Source organism: Capsicum annuum, chromosome 4 (genome assembly GCF_002878395.1).
Source record: "Capsicum annuum cultivar UCD-10X-F1 chromosome 4, UCD10Xv1.1, whole genome shotgun sequence".
Classification (NCBI taxonomy): domain Eukaryota; kingdom Viridiplantae; phylum Streptophyta; class Magnoliopsida; order Solanales; family Solanaceae; genus Capsicum; species Capsicum annuum.
Window position 1 is genome coordinate 215,292,989 of NC_061114.1, and position 22,308 is coordinate 215,315,296.

A 22,308-nucleotide genomic window follows, 5' to 3' on the forward strand; every position below is an offset into this window, starting at 1 on the left:
TAAATTAGTTGGAGAAGAATTTTAATTATTTAGAATGAATTTGATGTTTAATATGTGAGCAAAAATAAAAACATGATTATTCAATTTTTTCTACAATTATAATTTTTTCTTATTTAATTAAATTAATTTTAATATTTTATTTGTTAATTAGCATTTTAAAAATGACTTGGAATTTAATGTAACACTTGTTTTAAAAAAATATTTTTTATTTTTTTTAAATGACGTGACAGATGACGTGGCAGATGAGCGGACGTGGTAGAGTGTGTTACACTCACGAAAAAAGGATTTAAAATATTGCTTTTTAGTGGGTTCAGGGGTCCAGATGACAAACATGTAAGTAGAAGTATCCAACTTACAAAACCGACATAGCACAAGGGTCCAGAAGGTCATTTTGCCCTAAAAAAAAAGAAGTTACTTTTACTTAAAGATATTTAACCAATTTTTTAAAAAATAAATAAATAAATTTTTTGAAAAATTGCTATAATTTACAATTAAAATAAGAGTTAATACATAAAAATGACCCTAAACTTGACACCAAATTATAACTTTAACCTTAAACTTTGACAGTGCGCAGATATGACCTTTAACTATTCAAAACTGCACAAATATGACCTTCAATCCTACGTGGCAAAACGCGTGTTCAACGCACAAAACTGGACGCGTCCAGCTTAAAGTCTAAGAGCATAATACATCAATATGACCTTAAACTTTGACAGTGCACAAATATGATCTTTAATTATTCAAAACTGCACAAATATGACCTTTAAATGATTCTTCACTATTATTTTTTCATTGTTTTCGGCTCAAAGATGAAAATGACATCTAATTCTTTTGTGATTGCGGAAAAAGAGCAATATTGAAGATTTATTAATTAGGGGGGTCAACCTCATACGAAAAAATCGAGCGGGTATGTATATATATTATAAAGCAGAAGACGAATTTAAGTTATATAATATATCTAAATATTATTTATTTAAATATTAAATTAAAGATGAAACTATACTAATAATAATAAAAATTATAGTTTTAATAAAACGTTATTAAATTAATGTTATTAAGGATAGTAGTAGTAGTATATTAAACTAACGTTATCAAATTAAAGTAATTAAAATGTTATTAAATTAACGTTATTAAATTAACGAGGGGCGGACCTACGTGGTTGCCATGGGGTTCACCCGAACCCCCTCGGTAAAAAAATTACGTTGTATACATATAAGATAGAAAATGTATATTTATGTACGTATATTAATGTTGAATCACGTGAAACAAGACACTTAGATAGCCAAGTGGTGTTATTTGCTCTTCTTGGGCGCTTCCTTCAGCCTACTGTGCGGGTTCGATCCCTGCTAGTGGCTGTTTTTTTTTTTAATTAAAAAAAAGTTAGGTGTTGCTGCTATAGAAATAAATAATAATAATAATAATAATAATAATAATAATAATAATAATAATAAAAGCGACGTCGTTTTAACAAAAAAATCAAAACTTTGACAGTGCACAAATATAACCTTTAACTATTCAAAATTGAACAAATATGATCTCTCTCCAAGTCAGCCCTTTTAACTATTTGTTCAGGTTTTGAATAGTTAAAGGTCGTATTTATGCACTATTAAAGTTTAAGGTTAAAGTTATAATTTGACGTTTAGAGTCATTTTTATGTATTAACTCTTAAAATAACTAATAAAACAATTATCCAAAAGTGTTGGTACAGCTTACAATTTTCAACTTTACTTTTCCATAGAAGCCCAAAGAATTTAGCCCAATTGTGGACAGTTGAGCCCATGATCTCCAAAATGAGTTATTCTGACAAGTATTTACAGATCGGCAAATAGATCGTCGCCGGTGAGATCAGTGGGAAGATGAACCACGTCCGGCAATCTCCGACGAGCCGGATAATGGCATGGCCTTTCCAAATGGGTGGACTAATAATGCTTGTTTTACCAAGTCTATTTCCTACTCTCTTCTCTCCTCTTAGCCGCTCTTACCCTTCCCTTTTCTCTGTAAGTTTTGAGCTTTTTTGCAGTTTCTTTCTAATATTTTCTAAAAAAAGTTTTGAGCTTTTTTGGGCACTTTAAGGTTTGTGTCAATAGTAACGATTAAATTGACTGTTTTGTCTTAAAATGATTAATCATTTAGTTGAAGATCAGACCTATTTGAACCAGAATTGCTAACTTTGAGTATGCACATCTAGATACCTCAACTCGTCTCCTCTGTGTCAGTTGAACGCTCCAACTGGCAAAATAACCATCTAGACACCTCCAAAATTTATGTGTCACGTCAGGATGGGGTGTCCACGAGTCAGAATTAGAATGAGTTGGGACGTTTAGTTGTCAGTTGAGAGAAAGTTGAGGTGTCTAGAGGTGCACTGTGGCCAAGTTTGAGTGTCTGTTGTTGTATTATGTGTTCCTTTTTTGGCAGCTCTTTGATTCTAACTTTTCACGTGGCATATTTAAGACCACAAGATTAAAGGATTATTTGATCATTCTACTTATCTTTAGTTTAAGACCACGAGATACAAAAGTCTTTTTTACTTTCTTAAGCTCCATGCCACATCAAATCGTGGCAAACAAATTGTAACGGAGGTGACATAGTAGAAATCATATTTTTGGTTGGTTGATTCTGAGCTCCTCTCTATTTAAGTTTTTGCTGGTTGGGGCTTTAATTGGATGTGTCGTACTAGCGGATCGCTGGAACAAGTTACCATTCTTTCTGTGTAAGTTAAAGGTTTCAGCTTTCTGTTACTTCTCGATTCAGCAGCACACTTACAGAATTAGTGCTTATAAAGATAACATTCTTGGGCTCTGATGGTATCACTACACGTACTGCTAAGATCACAGAGACTGATATATGTTCGTGTCGTTAGCTTAGCCTAGTGTCAATTGTGACCAGCTTAGTCATGTAGATTTTTGATCCTCATATGGATTTCCAGGTGTTCATGCTTCACGTGCGCCCCGATTTTTTCTTTGAACACTGTACCTGCTCAAACTGTTAGAAACATTCTGTTCTTTTATTACTTTACTCATGCAATTTGCAGGAGTGGAATGCTCCAAGGCCTATGCACTCGCATTTACTGAACAGGGCTTTGCAACAACAGACAGTGAGTAGAATTGCCATTTCATTTGCTCTTAGCTGTGCAGTTATTATGGAAGTGTTGGGACCATATATTGAATTATTAATTTAGTACCTTTCAGTCTAATGCTCAAGAAGCAGACCTGTGGTCGTCCTTGCCTAACCAGGGATGGAAAGCCTGTGCTGATAATCAAGACACTCAATGTGAGCATTGCACCCATGCTATTGTATCTTGCCTCTGCATTATGAAGGGGATTCTGATTAGTAAATTCTGTGTTCTAACCATTCTTCAATTACATATGTTCTGTAGCATTGGATAGGAAGTCCCAGGGGTACATACAGGTGTTTTTGGATGGAGGATTGAACCAACAGAGAATGGGGGTAGGTAATTTTCATGTTAAAATGTATTAGTTATTGATCACTTTTTTGAGTTAGATCATTAGCTCATTTTTACTGTTTTTTGATTTCTACTTTTACATTGATAAAAGGTTGATTAGCCAAGTTAGTTAGTGAAGTTAGTGGAGGCACCAAGTTAGTGGTTGCTGATTAGATTAGTTATCCAAGTTGTTAGAGTTAGTTAGGAATGTTCTAGAAGCTCATGTGACATACATGTGAGCCTATGAATAGCAACCATGCCTCTCTCATTGTATACCCTCACCACTTGAATAACAATCTCTTAGCTCTTTCCTTCTTCTCTTCTCTGCTTCAATGGCTTCTGTGTGTGTGTGAGCATTGTAATACATCAGTTTAACATGGTATCAGAGCAACGATCCATGGAGGTTTAGAGAAAGTATCAATACTCCATTCTATTTTGGATTCTGTGCTATTATCAGTAAGGAGAAAGTAGATCTCTGTTTTTTTTGTAAGCTGAAGTTGGAATTCTGAGTAAGAAAGCAATGGCACCTAAGATTGATCCTACAGATCCTTTGTTTCTGGGAGCATCGGATGTTGCTGGTGTTGTATTGATTCCAATCAAGTTGATTGGATCAGAAAATTATGGAATCTGGAGTAGATCTATGAAAATTGTATTACTAGGCAAACGAAAATATGGTTTTGTGACACTCATGTGCAAAAAGGATATGTATAGAGAACATCTACATGTGCAATGGGAGACTTGTAATGCAGTTGTGTTGTCTTGGTTGATGAGTTCAGTAAGTGCTGAGTTGCTGAGTGGTATTGTGTATGCCACAAGTGCATTTGAAGTATGGGAAAATCTCAAGGAAAGATTTGACAAGGTTAACGGAATGCGATTGTATCAATTGCACAGAGAAATCAACAATCTTCATCAAGGAACTGATTCTGTTTCTACATACTTTACTAAGCTGAAAACTCTCTGGTGTGAGTATGATGCTGTGATCCTAGCACCATCTTGTGATTGTGTCAAGTCCAAAGACTATGTAGACCACTTAATTCAACAGAGGTTAATACAATTTTTAAGTGGGTTGAATGAATCTTATGATCAAGCTAAGAGGCAAATACTCATGAAAGGAGTGACACCTACTCTTAATCAAGCATATGCAATGATAGTTGAGGATGAGATTCAGCATCTGGCTTGTACTACAGTAACTAGTGATAAGACTGATCCCATAGCTATGCAGGTAAACAAAAATTTTGCAGAAACAAGTCATAGTGGTCAAGGTTATAAAGGGAAGAGGTGTGATTACTGTCATCTAAATGGACACACTAGATGCTTGTTATAAGTTGATAGGATATCCTGCAGATTGGAAATATAAGAAGAAAGGAAACTACAATAGCAATCCAAGGGGATCATATCAGTCAAGATCAAGTGGATATGGATATCAGGCCACAGGACAATCTAACAATCAGTTCTCAGCTCATAACTTCACTGGAAACCAGTCAGGGGAGAACACAAGTTACACAAATGTAGCAGGCTCATCTAATGGTCAAGGTGGTCAAGGGAGCAAGGATATCAATAATGCAGTGGTAGCTAAAGCACAAGGTTTCTCAGATGAAGAGTATAAACAGATCATGGCATTGCTGAACAAAGATGCACTTGATTCAAAGCAGGTCAACAAGTCAGGTATAGTTACTTGTCTATCAACACATGTTGTTCCACATGAATGGGTAATAGATTCTGGTGCAACACATCATGTTGCAGCACATAAAGGTGTATTCTCACAGTGTCATAAAGTAGTTAATACAGAAAAAAAAATGGTGAATCTTCCTACTGGGGCCAAGGCAAACATTTCACACATTGGAGAAACACAAATCCTAAATGAGGAAATTGTTAGTGATGTGTTGTTTGTTCCTAACTTTAAACTCAATCTGTTATCAATATCAAAAATGACCAAACAACTTTCATGCTTTGTGTCATTCTACCTTGATTTCTGTGTATTTCAAGACCTTCACACTGGCAAGGTGAAGGGGATTAGTAAGGAGAAAGGGGGATTATACATTCTTAAGAAGATCTGTGGATTGAATGAAGCACAAGAAAGAAGTTCTTAAAGGCTGCTGGTTGCGGAAGTAGATATGCAAGATTGCAACTTATGGCATAGAAGGCTTGGGCACCCTTCTTCTCAGGCTTTGAAATCATTGTCTAATAAGACACAAAACAGACTTAGAGGTTCTAAATAAATGCCATGTCTGTCCGCTAGCTAAACAAACTAGAATACCATTTCCTGTTAGTGATTCTAGAGCTGTGAAACCTTTTGATGTAGTACATATGGATCTTTGGGGGCCTTACAAAGTCCTTACTTTTGATAAGAAGCACTACTTTCTGACTGTAGTAGATAATCATAGTAGGTATACTTGGCTTCACTTGTTACAGTTGAAATCTGAATGTATTGTGGCTATTAAAAACTTCTTGAATTTGATAAGAAATCAATTTGGTGCTCAAATAAAAGTTCTCAGATCCGATAATGGAACGGAATTTATGAACTCACAATGTAGAGAGTTATTTCAATCCTTGGGTGTATTGCATCAAAGTAGCTGCCCCTACACACCACAGCAGAATGGGACTGTTGAAAGAAAGCACAGGCAAATACTAAATATTGTTAGAGCTATCAGGTTTCAGTCTCAGATGCCTATCAAGTTTTGGGGATTGAATGTCAAGGCTGCGGTTTATCTTATGAACATGTTACCTTCTTCATCTATTAGAGGTAAGAGTCCTCATGAGGTGTTATTTTGTAAAATTCCCTCACTAACACATCTCAGAGTTATTGGCTGCAAGTGTTATGCCTCAGTACTACCCAGAGGAGATAAGTTTGCTGAAAGAGCCAAGCCTACAGTACTTATGGGATATTCCACTTCTCAGAAAGGCTATTTGTTGATGGAATTGCTTACTAACAAACTATTTGGTACAAGAGATGTTGTGTTTCAAGAACACTTGTTCCCTTTTGCAGACAAGACTACTTCAGAGTTGTCTACCGACTTTCTCACAATAAGTGAGAATGAATGTGCAGATGCAGACATGGATGATCTTGTAGATTCACCTGTTATACCAGAGTCTTGTCACCAGATTCCTATGTCTTCAGATGAGAATATGAATATTTCCAATGTTCCAGCTAGCATACTAGATGATCTTCCCTCTAACTCATCAGATGCTACTGCATCATCCTCACAACCTGACGTACCTGTTGTATCTGCTCCAAGAAAATCAATCAGAGTACACAAGCAACCTGCTTGGATGATACACCGGGAAAGGGAAAAGGAACAAGATATCCCTTAGCCAATTAATTGTCTTATGCTGGGACTAGTCTTAGTTATCAGTATTTTGTGTCCAATTTGTCAGTATTAGTTGAACCTCAATCATATAATCAAGCAGTTAAGGATGAAAGATGGATTGAAGCTATGAAAGCAGAGGTGAAGGCACTTGAAGATAATCATACTTGGGAGGTCGTTGATTTGACACAAGACAAAAATATCATAGGGTCAAGATGGGTATACAAGATCAAGTATAAGGCCAATGGAAAGGTTGAAAGATTCAAGGCCAGACTAGTAGCTAAAGGATACAGTCAGCTAGAAGGGTTGGACTATCATGATACTTTTTCACCAGTAGCAAAGATGGGTACTGTAAGAAGTGCCATTGCTCTGGCAGTTTCAAAAGGCTGGTGCATGTACCAGATGGACGTCTACAATGCTTTTTTGATGGACGTCTACAATGCTTTTTTGCAAGGAGACTTAGATGAGGAAGTGTATATGGAATTACCAGATGTATTCAAAAAAGAAGGGACACACAAGGTTTGCATATTATTGAAGTCCTTATATGGACTTAAACAAGCTTCCAGGCAGTGGAACATTAAGCTTACTGCTGCACTACTTAAAGCTGGTTTCTCTCAAAGCACATATGATTACTCACTTTTCACCTTGAAGAGATCAGAAGGAATGGGGGTGATATTGGTATATGTAGATGATCTTCTTGTTATAGGAAATAATGATGCCGTGATAAATGAGGCAAAGAGAATACTACATCAGCAGTTCAAACTCAAAGATTTTGGAGAACTAAAGTATTTTCTAGGCATTGAAGTGTTGAGATCTACAAAAGGAGTTATATTAAACCAAAGAAAGTACATTTTGGAGCTCATTGCTGACACAGGACTTGCTGGTGCAAAACCAGCCCTTACTCCAATGGAAACCAATGCCAGGCTAACATCAGTAGAAGTAGACAATGCAGTGGGAGTTACAGAAGATGCTATTCTTCAAGATGTTACATCCTATCAAAGGTTGGTTGGAAAGCTAATGTATGCAACTATTACAAGACCAGACATCAGCTATGCAGTACAAACTTTAAGCCAGTTTATGCAGCAACCTAAGAAATCTCATTTGGAAGCTACAAACAGGGTTGTGAGATACTTGAAAGGCACTGTGGGACAAGGTGTTTGGCTTAAGGCTCAACCTACAACTGAGCTTGTGTGCTAGTGTGATTCAGATTGAGCTGCATGCCCAAATACAAGGAAATCTGTTACAGGTCATGTAGTACATTTTGGTGGTTCTCTGATATCTTGGAAGTCTAAAAAACAGCACACAGTAGCCAGAAGTTCAGCAGAAGCTGAATATAGAAGCATGGCTTCAGTTTTATCAGAAATTACTTGGCTGGAAGGCCTGTTTTCAGAACTAGGTGTATCTATCAGTAAACCTATCACACTGGTCAGTGACAGCAAGTCTGCAATACAGTTAGTAGCCAACCCCATTTTCATGAATGAACAAAGCACATTGAAGTTGATTGTCACTTCATTAGAGACAAGATCAAGAAAGGATTGGTTCAGCCTGTGTATGTTCCAACCAATCACCTAGTTGCTGACATCCTTACCAAAAGTTTGACTCAAGATCAACACCTACACCTTATGAGCAAGCTTGGTGTGCTAAACATTTTGCACCCTTCAGCTTGAGGGGGAGTGTTAAAATGTATTAATTATTGATCACTTTTCTGAGTTAGATCATTAGCTCATTTTTACTGTTTTTTGATTTTTACTGTTACATTGATAAAAGGTTGATTAGCCAAGTTAGTGAAGTTAGTGGAGGCACCAAGTTAGTGGTTGCTGATTAGATTAGTTATCCAAGTTGTTAGAGTTAGTTAGGAATGTTCTAGAAGCTCATGTGACATGTATGTGAGCCTATAAATAGCAACCATGCCTCTCTCATTGTATACCCTCACCAGTTGAATAACAATATCTTAGCTCTTTCCTTCTTCTCTTCTCTGCTTCAATGGCTTCTGTGTGTGTGTGTGAGCATTGTAATGCATCAGTTTAACATTTCAGCTATGGTATTGGTTAGTTTCCTCATTTGTGATGTATATTACTTTCGGGAAGCTTTAGTCTCATAAATAGTTTATTAATTGTTTACGTGCTCCCATGACAGATCTGTGATGCAGTTGCTGTTGCCAAAATTTTAAATGCAACACTTGTAATTCCGTATCTTGAAATAAATCCAGTCTGGCAGGACACGAGGTATTTAGTGTCAGTCATTTCAGCATCCATTCTCTACGTACTTTTAAAGTTTTACGTGAGGTGTTTTTTTCTGGATTGATACTGCTTTTTGAAGTGCTTTCTACAGCTCCTTTGCAGATATATTTGACATTGATCACTTTATCAGTGCCTTGAGTGGTGATGTTTCTATAGTTAAAGAGCTTCCCAGTGACTACTCCTGGAGTACCAGAGAATATTATGCAACTGGCATACGTGCTACTAGAATTAAGACAGCGCCTGTACATGCTTCTGCTTCATGGTACCTGGCGAATGTTTTGCCTGTTATGCATAGGTAATACTGAAATATAAACCTCTACTTTGAATTACTGACCAAGTATTCATGTAATTGTACTTGAAATATTCCTATGTATGAAAAGTTTTGTTTTTCACTATACATGATGGTTACACTTGACGCAAGTGATTTGACATTCATTCATATGTTAAATGAGTTCCAAGTATCAATTTAACATTTTCAATGAGTTCCCTCAATTAATTTGTCACAGTTCATCTTTTCTGGTCAGAGCACTGATTTAGATTCTTTTTGTAATCTTTTTTTATGGTCAGATATACTCCATATTGGAGTTAGCAGAAACTATCAAATACTCTCAAAGATGTGAACTCGATTAATCAAAATGGACCCAACATTTACTTGGTCTAGGAGAAACTCTCGATATGGACGATCCTATTTCCCCTTGGGCAACGAGAAGGAAAAAGAATGAAAATCATGGAAATATCACTTGCATTTGCAAAGAACATTACATCATCATATAAGAAAATCATGCCCGTTTTCATTGATATTCAGTTTTGCCAGCTAACATATTACACATTACCGGATGCATTTTTGTATGCTTGATTTAGCTGGGAACTGTGCTTTCAACAAGTGAAGTATACTGCTAAGTTCCTTTTGTATGATAAAGTTTGAGTTCGCAACAAGTCTAATTTGTTTGTTTCTTCCAGCTATGGGATCGTAGCTATAGCTCCATTCTCTCACCGTTTGGCTTTTGATAACCTACCTTCAGACATCCAGCATCTGCGCTGTAAAGTTAACTTTCATGCGCTAGTTTTTGTTCCCCATGTCAGAACGTTAGGCGATGCACTCGTCAGTCATCTGCGTAGCCCTCCTAGTTTGGATGGCGCATCAAGTACTGCACACTTCCACAATAGGGAAAATGTTAGAGCAGGAGCTGGAAAGTATGTTGTATTGCATCTTCGCTTTGATAAAGTATGATTATCTTCTACCGTTCTGACTCAATTCCGTACAATCATTGATTATGCTTGTAACTGAAGTGTGTCTTTGGATTTTTAGTTTCCTTCTGTGATAACTATGAAGGCGTTGCACTATATCAGAGTTTATGTCAATTTTTCATGTCTATGTTAGTTAAAAGACGGTATTATATGAAGGTTTAGTAAATTAAAGATGATAACAATTATCTGTCAGCCAGCTTTGGTCAACTAGGCCTATAAATATCTCCAAGTTAAGAAAGTTCAAGCCTGTCTGTTTCACTAGAATTCACTTGGATACCTTCGTTTTTGATCCATCCCCCTCTATTAATGGAAACAACTAAAATGGCTTTTGTCCAAGACGAGGATTTGCCACTTATTGCATTTGGGTATTAATGGATCGGAACAATATTTTAAACAGGATATGGCTGCTCACTCAGCTTGTGATTTTGGTGGCGGCAAAGCTGAGAAACTTGCTCTGGCAAAATATCGGCAAGTACTTTGGCAAGGCAGAGTGCTTAACTCCCAGTTCACAGATGGGGAGTTAAGAGGCCAAGGGCGTTGTCCATTAACACCGGAAGAGATAGGACTCCTTTTGGCAGCCTTGGGATTCAACAACAGCACACGCCTATATCTTGCTTCCCACAAGGTATCTGAACTACTATAATACTTATTTCTTACATAGAATGATGTGTTTCATTGTCAACAACGGCCTAAAAACTCTATCAACTTCATTGTTATCAGGTTTACGGTGGAGAAGCAAGGATATCAGCTCTTCGCCAGTTGTTTCCATTTATGGAGGACAAGAAAAGCCTTGCTTCTTCTCATGAGCTATCCGAAGTAGAAGGAAAAGCTTCTTTATTAGCAGCTGTGGATTATTACGTGAGCATGCAGAGTGATATATTCATTTCTGCTTCCCCCGGCAACATGCACAATGCACTGGTAATTGAATTGTATATCTGAAAGCCTAATTATTTGTTGTATTCTAGTCTGCTTTAGTTTTGATTATGCTTTGAAAACTGACATCTCAGTTGGGGCATCGAGCATACAAGAATCTTAAGACTATTAGGCCAAACATGACATTGTTAGGCAAGCTCTTCCTGAACAAGACGATCGAGTGGTCTGAATTTCAGCAGGCAGTACAGCAGGGTCACAAGAATAGACAAGGACAAATGCGGATACGCAAGGAAAAGCAGTCGATATATACCCACCCTGCTCCTGATTGCATGTGTAAAGTTTAATTTGACACAGCAATGGAGGTTGTAATTTGACCAGACATCATGATACATGTAAATTTTGTTATATTTTTGTATCAACTGCAGCAATGTATTGATCTTTTAAGTTAACCATGTCCAGAATATAGCACCCTAATCTTCTTTCTTAGATGGCCTCATATCTTTTCCATTATGGCTAGTAAGTGCACATGAAATAAACTTTGATATAGTTATCCAGTGCTCCAAGATGAACTATATTCATTCACCAGCCATTGTGAAAGACATTGGCTCAATATCGGAAAAAAGGTTTTTGTGGTTAGTTTAGCAGTTGCAATTCTGATATTAGAACTTATATGTTTTTTAACAGCTATCGTATTTCATAGATTATTCGGTGTCCAACCTTTCATTAGATTATGATGATGATCATATCTAGTAAACTCATTCTCTGTGTAATTTTCATATTTGCGAAGAAGATTGGCATTAATAGGAAAAGTCGAGATTTCGAATTGACAAGAAATGGTAATCAAAATATGTTTAAGTCACCTAGAATATTTGATGGCAATGTAAATATAATGCATCTTCGTCTTTAAGATTTCTCTTCTATAATTAATATTCCAGAGGAGAATTAGCTTCTTAGTAAGTTCATAGTGGAGTTTATGATGGTAAACACCACCACCAACATACCCAGTAAAATCCCACAAATTCCAAAAGTGAAGTCTGGGGAAGGTAAAGTGTATGCAAACCTTATCACTACCCCAGAAGGTAAGAGTTTGTTTTCGAAAAACCTTCAGTTCAAGTGTAGCAAATCCAGGTACAAAGAATACAAAGAACAGGAAAATAGTGAAGAAAATATGACAATGCAAAATCTATCAGAAAAACAATAATCAACCACAAATATAGTGCAATAATCAAAACACAATCCACAACAACAATGATATATATCTATGGCCAAACTCTACGATATCATACTACGACTAGTGCACAACAACACTCCTACCAACTAATCTTCTACTCTAATACGCGTCCTCTACATCTCCCATCTAAAGTCATGTCCTTGGTAACCTGAATATGCATCATATCTTGTCTAATCACCTCTCTCTAATACTTCTTTGATCTACCTCTACCCCTCTTCCTACCTACTATGTCCAACCTCCAACACCTCCTCACCGGGTCCCTCATCACATGTTCAAACCATCTCAATCTTGCTTACCTCATCTTCTCCACTACAAATGCCACTCTCACCTTATCTCATCTTCTCCACTACAAATGCCACTCTCACCTTATCTCAAATAACCTCATTCTAGATTCTACCACACCTAGTATGACCACACATCCTCATCTCTGCGACATGCATCTTTTGAACATGGGAGTTTTTGACTAGCCAACACTCCACACTATACAACAGTGGGAGTTTATGATGGTAGAACAGAGAAATTCAATTGCAAGCTAAAGATCGTAGATGGTCAGGCCAAGCTTTAAGCTAAAAATTAGTAGCATTATGCCTTCATTAATCATTATCAAATGCTAAATACAAGCCAACTACGGCTCCTCAATTATAAATAATGGAATTTCGTGTGAAACATTTACAGTGCACAATGCAAGCTTCTAAAAAATAGCCTTAATGCATCATTGCACATTGTTGAACCTTCAAACAATAATCACCTTTCGCGTTCTTTTTGGTCATTTGATGCACTTTGTGCGGTTGGAGGTCCTGCCAGCTTATCGTCCGTCTTATCCTTGTTTGAGTTGGTTGAGCTACTCCCATTCCGGCAGGCAGCCAATTCTTTTGATTCTGAGTCAGAAAAAGTTGGAGAGGGAGAGGACGGAGGCGTTTCTTCATCAATCGGAAGTGTTAGTTTTGACCCTTCCAATGCAACACCAAGAACAATGTTATCTTCTAACATGGGCCTTCCTACTGAGGGTGGTGAAATTGATCTTTCAGCATCTTCTTGTGGCTGTGAAGCAGAAGATGCCACGTCTGTCTTCTCAATGGCAGAATCTGATGTCAACCCCGGTGGGTCTACAGCAGCTGAAGCAACTTGTTTTTTCTCAGAGTTGCTTTTAACTGGATTAGCAGATCCTTGTTTTAGCATTTTTCCATCTGATGACGACGTTGCTGCTTTTAACTCACCATTAGCATTTGATGCTGATGAGACCTTAACAACTTCCTTCTCAGAAAGAGTTGATGGCAAACTATTTGTGTCGTCAGCGGCCTGTGATGTACTTGGTGCTTCAACCTTTTGGTCTTTTTCTTTGGCTTTATCGACACTACTGATCTTATAAGAAGGCTCAATAAGGAGGACTTCACTATTAGGCCGGTTACGAGAATAAACAGAACCAGCAAATGGTACATCATCCACATCAGGCTCGCGATATGTTTTCTGCACAGTACGAATAGGTGTAGCAAGTCGAGCACGATGATGGCTGATTACTCGAAGGAGATCCAGCAATATAACTTCCTGCAAACCGTGAGTGTGAGAATTGTTAGCAGGTAGTTACTATTTTCCTGATAGACCTTAGGACCACAACTGCCACAAACACACACCACAGATGGAGATAAAACATAAGCCCTCGAGCTAGAAGTAGATTAGATCTACGTATACCTTCAGTTTGGAGTTTGCAGTTGGAAGATCCTGCACTATAGTTTGAACCTAATAACTACAGATACTAAAGATGATTGTCGACATTTTGTACTACTTTTGAATATTAGTATTAAAATATCAATTTCACATTTTTCATATATCATGTAAGCTTTATTTGTTACTCCTTATGAGAATTGGCTTTTGCATCATGATGTAACAAACTATTCCCCCAGAAGTTTGCATGAAAACAGTTCTGGCAAAGGTAAGACAAGCAAGAGGAACAGACAAACAGAGGGCAGAAGGGGCAGTGAACGCATAAAGCATATACAACACCCATCATCTAAAACCAGGGCACAAGTGACAGAGCTTATACACGACCAAATATAAATTTTGATTAATTTGTGGTGACTGGCAGTACTGCAAGCAAAGATGTGATATTTATTTACAAACTCAGAAAGGATAAAACTCGTACCTTCACTCGGAGGTACTCTTCAAAATGAGAGGTCTTCACAAAGCAAGAAATAAGTATCTGTTACACATGTCATGAGTAAAAAAGTTGTCATACTATTAAAAGGAATCAGTTCCTTAGACTTCTAATGCACAAAATGTAAAACAAAAAATTGCCAAGATTAGATAACATGTACAATTAGTGATAACATGTATGGAAGACAGGTGGACACACTTGCACAAGAAACAAAGTGATCCAGTGGCTAAGATGCAGCTAGAAGTTCTCACTAGCACTAGACTCTGCACATTTTGAGAGCTAACCCATGCCAACTGTTAGTCAGAGTTAAAGGGGCTTATATCCTTGCACTTTCTACACATCTTTTGTTTTTTGATAACCGTGATGTCCAGGCCACCTTGCGCGCACCTCGATTAATTCCACGCGATACTTGCCAAGTCCACAGCAATTGCTACCAGGTCACCTAGCGTTTTTGCTCTTAATACACATCTTCACCCGGGCTAACGAGGATTTACTTATTCAGGGGGAGAATGAAGTCTCAAAAAGCATAATTGAGAGAAACATCTTTCACCCCTCTTCACTCTCTACAGGGTTCACACATTTCTTCTAAATAGTTGAGAACGGTGCAAATAGAGATGAAAGAAATCAAACACGGGGATAAGAAGCAACTACCCTTCGCCTTCTTAACAACTGCTACAGGGAAGGGGGTAAAGAAAGTGAGCAAAACAACAAACAACACCAACAACATACCAGTGTCTCCACAAGTGGGGTCTGGGGAGGGTGGTGTATACGCAACCTTACCCCTACCTTGCGGAGGTAGAAAGACTGTTTCCGATAGACCCTCGGCTCAAGTGAAGCAAGGTGGGCAAAACAGGCTAACATTTTATCAAAAACAATTACGAGAATGAAATCATATAGATAAACACACTCATGAGTAGCCCTACATCTTTATGTTTCTTAGAATATTTACAAATTTAACACGACACAAAACAGATGATTCGGCAAACTTGAGATGGCATTATTGGTCAAGTGTGTAACTCGTGAAAACAATATCAAGACCATAACTAGTTGCATTACAAAACAGCTGTCAATTCAGAAAACTGTATTTCAGGCATTGATGGAGATAGCTAAAGAGGTACCACCTACCTTAAGAGCCTGATTCTCTGGATCAATGTTATCCAGAAAAACTCGTCTATGTAATCGTTGCTGTTCTACTAGAGGATGTTTCGACAAAACCTTCCGCATATCCGCAACAATATTCTATACATGAAGGAGTCGTGAAATTCGCATCAGCCAACAGAACTATTTATTAAAAAGAAAAGGATTGGATCTCGGCTAACTAGAAAATTGGATTTACTGACATTGATCTTATTCACATCCAAGTGGCTGATGGCAAGGTGAGTCTTGATCCGCCAATGAGTCTTCTGAGTAAGATTCCTGACTATATTCACTGAAAATTTGTGATTTGGAATGTGAATTGCTTCGCGATCATCACCTCTTATGACTGTTGGTGACCACCAACCTACGTGCTAAACAACAAAAAGCAGTCATGCAACAGCTTAATCCCATAATTTAGCTTTCTATTCAACCAATCAAGCCCAAATAAATGTTGTTACCCAACCACAGATTTATGAAAATCCTTCATATCAAGCATGCAACACTAATTGTTGTTGGAATTGTTTATTATGTTTCTTATCATCTAATTGTTAGCAGGACCAAATAGTTACCTCCACTGTGCCAGAGACATCATAGCCCTGTATCTTAGTCTGTATCCAGTCGTTTAGAATAAAGGGCCTTGTTGCATGGATCATTATGCTCGACAGGAAGTTTGTAAGTATCTGAACAAGAAACAGAAAGTGTTTAAACAATAAGCTGCTCTAATGCAAGTAGCACACAAGAATTCCATCAAGAAAAGAAAAAAAAAGAAATGTGACAAGCAGCGGTGATATCAAATCAACCAATAGTGAGAATATTGAAAATAAGATAGAGAAAAAGTATAAGACCTGATAGACAGCACCTAGGAATACAAAATAAATGCTCAGATTACCTCACGACCAGCAAGAGTGAGCAATACTGTCCCAAGACCCCCAGCTGTCAGCCACCTCTGTGTAGAAAAACCAAGCAATTCCATGAACAACGAAACAGCAGCAACCCATACTGCAGTATATACAGCTTTCCCAGCAAATTCGAACCCCATCTGGAAAGAGCAACCGATATTTGAAGAATTTGATCAGATAAGGCAACAATGAATGATAGTAAAAGGTGCATAAAAGAAAATTGTGCTGCATATGATTCTTTTAAGGCCACTTTAACCCTTAAAGTTTAAGTGGTGTGCCAGTTTTAGATTACTTAAATATGGTCAGGAAAGGTGTAATAAAATATTACAGACTAGTATATGCTGCTGCCAAATTAACATAAGCCTCTGATCTGGAGTTTGATCCCCAAATCACTTAACCGAGAATGGAACTTCTTTGGAAAAAGAACATGGTCTTGCGGAAAGGGGAATCAACCAACAGCATCGACAAGCTTTTGACAAATAGGTAAACCTTTTCTAGCTGCTCAGTTTACTTCTTTAGCATTAGCTTTAGGTGATGTTTAAATATCTATATCGAGTTTCATCGTAAGCATTTGTGCTTTTATCAAGGTTTTAAAATTTTCAAGCTTCAACAAACTGGAGTAAATGTATAATTCCCAGACATACATTTCGTGCATCAGCAGGATCTTTTGTCTCCACAAGGAACTTTTGTGTCTGCTGAATCAAGCTGCCAAAAGGATAGCAAAGATTTACTTCGTGTAAGCAGAGAGTAACTAATCAGCATTACATTATTAAGATATTGGGAAAAACCAAGAGTATGATGGTACGCTGTCATCATTATGACTAAGAGTTAGAATAAATGAAATCATCAACTGAAGATTGATACTATCAGATAATCAAATGTAACAAGATTTTGAAAGCAAACATATCACCTAGATAAACAGTAGGCAAGTGCCATCACTGTCGATAATGATCGTATAAAATTAAGAAATCTTTGCTTGACTGCCTGGCTAGCAACTGTAGGTAGTATCATTGGATCTATTGCTCTGCAAAAGTTCATTATCAGCAGCATGAGCGTTTTATAAAGCATATATCTAACTTTATTTCAACTTTGTTTAAATTGCACTGCAACTTAACCTGCATATAAGTATTGCTCCAGTCCAAAAAAGGACAGGTTTAAGATAGGAAGCTGTAACATAATACCAGCTACTTTGTTTCCAGTTGCTATCACTTTCCTGCAAGAAAATTTTCAGACAAAGCTTTAATTTGGGAACATATAATGACGTAGACAATTGCAGCAAGCCAGCAGGAAAGATTGTCCAGAGAAGCCAGTACACGAAGGAAAAGCATTCTGCCAAAGCGCATCAAAGGAGTGAGACCCCATGCAGCAAAAACAAGAACACCAATGGCCGGAACCAGCTGAAGCACAAGTGGGCTTCCATGTATAGTACTTAATGACCTGAAAAATAAAACTAATAATTGAATAGGTACCACTTTGATCAGATCAATATTAGGTCTTGGATGTAGGACAAAGAAAGTAGGCGGGATTGCTTTAACTAGGAGTGATCATTCCACTTTCAAGTATAGAAATTGCCTGAAATTTTTTTTGGCAGAAAAATGAGACCAAGTTAAATATTAAGGGGTGAAGAATGGGTTGTGTTTTGTGAGGAAAAAGAACTTATCCTCATTGAGAAAGAGATGCTAGTCAATTACTAGGAACTTCATTGATGATAGGAGTTGCATTATCAGATGACAAGAATCAGTTATTAAGAACTCCAAGATGTAAATGTCCATGAAACTTGAATAACAGATAATAAATATAGAACCACATACCTTTTCCATATTTTTGCTGCTGTTTCCAGAACTTGACTCTCATATCCTCCACCTGGCTTTAACAAAGAGTGGCATGGCAATACATTACATCTAGTCTGTGAAGGATGGGAAAACAGAGGCCTGCATACAGTATTCAGAAGGTAGATGCTCCAAGGATCCTGCCGCTGAAGATGCAGTACACCACATACCAATTGTCAATGACGCAGGATAAATTAGAAATGAGTCTATAACCGCATGACTCATGATATAGATTAAGAGCAAGTTTTCCAGAATAATTGCAGCAAATGCTCCTCTGATCTCATTCAACTTTCAAAATTTCCAAGAATAATGTAAAAATATATCACAAATATTATAATTATTATTATTATTATTATTATTATTATTATACTCCCTCCGTCCCAAATTTCCTAATTTGATTTCCCATTTTACTTGTCTTTTTTCATTAATCAAAAAGAGAGAAAAAAAAATTCCATGTTTTACCCTTTGCATTAATTACTTTTTCTTTAAAATAAAATGTAAACATCATTTAATAGGGGCACTATGGTAAACTAGCTATGTTATTAATTATTTTTCTTAATCAATGTGCCATCTCAATTTGGGACGGGTAATTTGGGACAGAGGGAGTAATAATTATTATTATTCTAATAAGTCGAGCTCTAAACAAGCTGACTTGAGTTGATTAGTGAATAAGCTTGGCTCAATTGTTATAACAATATCAGCTTGAGCACACCCAATTCAAAAGAACCCAGGCTCTAGCTCGAATTAGTTCAATACACCACAATTCCAGCTGTTACCAGTCTCAATTTACTTACGTGCTAATACACTACTTACCAAAAAGAACTTTACTTATGTGCAAATACACTTGCGCGACAACAGGGTGCATTACATTTTTAGCACTTACCTAAAACTTCCCACATTATCAACCATTATGATTTGATTACAAGCCAAAATAAGCAAAGTCATCTACTAAACAAACACGAACATGAGCTCAAGAACCACATAACATCTAGACAACAAAGCCAAGTTGAGCATATTCAAGTTAAGCCAAATTGTGTCTGCCAAACTCGACTTATTAACATAGTTATTCAAAATCATGTCAAGCACATAAAGTTTAGTTTTCTAGAGAATAAGATCAACACAATAGAATAAAATAAATGAGAAGTTTATAGTTTCCTAGACTGAAATATTGAACCACATGTATATAATAACATAATGAGAGCAATGTGAAACACCAAAAAAATAGATGCACATGAACAACGGAAATTGGGAGGGGTGAAAACTAGGATGGCCTGTGCTGATTATAATCCAATGCAAAGCATACCGCAGAATGCGATGACAGAAATGTGCTGCAAGAATCTGTCTGGCTCCTGCTTAGTGTGCCCTACAAACAAACAAAAAATTCAAGAACTGAGGACGTCCTTATTCGATCAGTTAAAGGTTGAGGACATCATTGATTGTATTGATATAAAAAAAAAAATTAACAATCATTGATTCTATTAAAGGTTGAGGACATCATTGACTCTATTGATATAATAAAAAGTAAAAATCAAAAGCAAGAATCCTGTTGTACCTTAGACTGACCGCTTAATCTACATTTCCCGTGTATGGGGAATTCACGGGGCAGCAGCAACGAGACAGCAGCTGCCATTGGGTAATATGCTCAAATAAATGACACCGAGAAATCGCAATGTTAAAGTGCATATGGGAAGAACCTTTATCTTCAGAACCTACCAAAAAATTAGTGCAGAACCAACATCAAATTAAGTATGAAGCAACCTGTCCGACTGTAAGCAAAAATAAAGCCTCCCCCTTTAACTGATTCATTAATCCTAGTTACCCAATAAACAGGCTCATATAGCTGAAATTCTTTAAAAAATGATACACACACACACACAGAGAGACACTTATTCATGTATTAATTTCTGCAGAACCTTATCAACATTTGGTAGCTATTAGTTAGTTAGGAAGTAAGTTATTCATGTATAAAATTATAAAATACAACATTTGTTTGCAATTCTGAAACCCGCATAACTAATTGATGCATAACTTACAAGGGAATTTGTATTATCTTAAGCAGGGTAGAAGATGTAATAACTACCCGCATAAATAATACCAGTTACCAAACGACCTCGCAATCATTATCTCAAAGGATTAACACGTGCAGTAGTAATCGGCACACACCTAGCACTCTGATCAATTGCAAAATTGATTGCACTATCTTTTTTAATCACAAAAAATATCTATCGTATCAATTACGATCCGACTAAGGCAGGCCACATGAAGCAAAAATACAAGTTAACTCATAATACAAAAATGCAAAACACAATCAAACGGTTAAAATAACGTCAGCATTGTCGAAATCTTCTCTTTTCCTACAAATTTCCCCTACATTCAAACATCGAACTTCAAAAAAACATCAAAATTCACAACAACCACCACAAAAACGAAGGATTAACCCTTAATCGAGCTAATTACGGACCTTAAAATCAATAAAACAGTGGTATTATCCGAGAGAGTGCAGCTAATTAACTTGGAAAACAGGTAAAATAAGGTGGATGGAAGGAGCGATGATAACATGCGCAGGAGGTGATGACAACAGTAATACGGAAACGCCGATGGCTACAGTTGCGTAACGGACTCCAAAGGAATAATACTACTGTTTTGGATAATTCCCCACGTTTCCAACCTTCTTACGTGGCACCTCTCATTTTATGGCCTATATTTTCAAGCATCAACCCATAAATAAAAGAATACTAGATAACTATATTCATTAAGAGTATAACACCTCATGACAGGCGAATTTAGAGGCTTAAGAGGAAATTTTTGAGAATTCAATAATTTGTGTGAATCTTATATTTATATTAAAAAATTTAATAAATGTATAAAAATATAAGTTGAAAATCCATAATGAAGTGTATTATTGATCTAGTGGTAAAAAAAATGCTTGTTGGAGCACTGCTGTCCTCTTGTGGTTCTAACCTCATCAATGACTCTTTATTTTGAATTTTTATTTTAATCAAGAAATTCATAAATTTAAAATTCGAGATCCGTCTCTGCCTCGTGATGCTCGGTCTACATTTCATTAAATCACTAGACCACGCCTTTGAGTTCTTTACCTGGTATCCATTATCGATATATTTTTCAAATCATGCGCATTTTCTTTTGACCCAATTTTTTTTCTCTCCTTATTACTCAGAAAAGACACAAAAATTTCAGGATAGCAAACATTCTCTAGAATTTCTCTTAGATTCAAACCCATAGCTGATGATAGAACTAGAATAGATATTTTTTGTTTCCTACTTACACGAGCCCATATCCTTGCTTTTCTATTAATTTCTAATTCTGATCTTCCTCCCCAATCTGATATTATGGTGCCGGTATAGATCGAAATTCCGTTATGGTCCAATTCTGATCGGTAATAAATACCGGGACTTAGGTGTGTGTCAAATAAATACTTAGATAAGTAAAGATGAATAAATGGAGTATAACTTTAGAAGAAAACGCAGCTAGTTGAAGCACTAAGAGGTCATTTGGTTGAAGGAATGGGATAATGATATCCTATGAGATTATTTTACATCTCTCTCTTCATGGGATAGTAATCCCATCATTTTACTACAAATATAAAATAATTTTAGGATTAAGTAATCCCTTCTACAAAATATAGAATAAAGTTAATCCCCCAATTGTATCCCAATTTTTTTTTCTTATCCGTTCTATCAAACGATCCCTAAGAGTAAATACATACATGCAAAATTAGATAAGCAAGAATATCTCATTAGATTATTTTACATTATTTATCTTTATATGGTATAATAATTTTATTATTCTAGTAAAAGTGGTGGCTAATGTAAGTTGGAAAAGGACAGAAACGGCACTTCAAATTAAACTATTTTCATAAAAATGGTCATGAAATTTAAATTTCACTTTCTAACCATTTCAATTTACTGACTTGTTCTATACCATTTCTACA

At 36.6% G+C, this 22,308-nt stretch overlaps 2 protein-coding genes across 4 annotated transcripts; one reads left to right on the forward strand and one right to left on the reverse strand.

Annotated features, from left to right (window-relative positions):
* The first annotated feature begins 1,706 nt into the window (after positions 1–1,706).
* On the forward strand, positions 1,707–11,594 carry LOC107867371 (O-fucosyltransferase 31). 2 transcript variants are annotated; one of them, XM_016713565.2, is made up of 10 exons: positions 1,707–1,997; positions 3,032–3,094; positions 3,189–3,270; positions 3,377–3,447; positions 8,884–8,972; positions 9,079–9,282; positions 9,948–10,212; positions 10,633–10,860; positions 10,956–11,153; positions 11,243–11,594. In XM_016713565.2, the coding sequence occupies exons 1-10, from the start codon at positions 1,857–1,859 to the stop codon at positions 11,450–11,452; spliced, it is 1,551 nt and encodes a 516-aa protein (XP_016569051.1). In that variant the 5' UTR covers positions 1,707–1,856; the 3' UTR covers positions 11,453–11,594. The 2 variants fall into 2 exon arrangements, with proteins under 2 accessions (XP_016569051.1, XP_016569052.1); XM_016713566.2 differs by having other exon boundaries at positions 1,720–1,997; positions 10,071–10,212.
* Positions 11,595–12,899: 1,305 nt separating this feature from the next.
* LOC107867372 (mechanosensitive ion channel protein 3, chloroplastic) lies at positions 12,900–21,119 on the reverse strand. 2 transcript variants are annotated; one of them, XM_016713567.2, is made up of 14 exons: positions 20,818–21,119; positions 19,909–20,065; positions 19,660–19,719; positions 18,339–18,502; positions 17,841–17,964; positions 17,643–17,740; positions 17,438–17,551; positions 17,172–17,232; positions 16,518–16,667; positions 16,198–16,308; positions 15,832–15,999; positions 15,617–15,730; positions 14,480–14,536; positions 12,900–13,884 (listed from the first exon to the last, which is right to left on the reverse strand). In XM_016713567.2, the coding sequence occupies exons 2-14, from the start codon at positions 19,984–19,986 to the stop codon at positions 13,084–13,086; spliced, it is 2,100 nt and encodes a 699-aa protein (XP_016569053.1). In that variant the 5' UTR covers positions 19,987–20,065; positions 20,818–21,119; the 3' UTR covers positions 12,900–13,083. The 2 variants fall into 2 exon arrangements, with proteins under 2 accessions (XP_016569053.1, XP_016569054.1); XM_016713568.2 differs by having other exon boundaries at positions 20,869–21,061.
* Between the last annotated feature and the right edge of the window lie 1,189 nt (positions 21,120–22,308).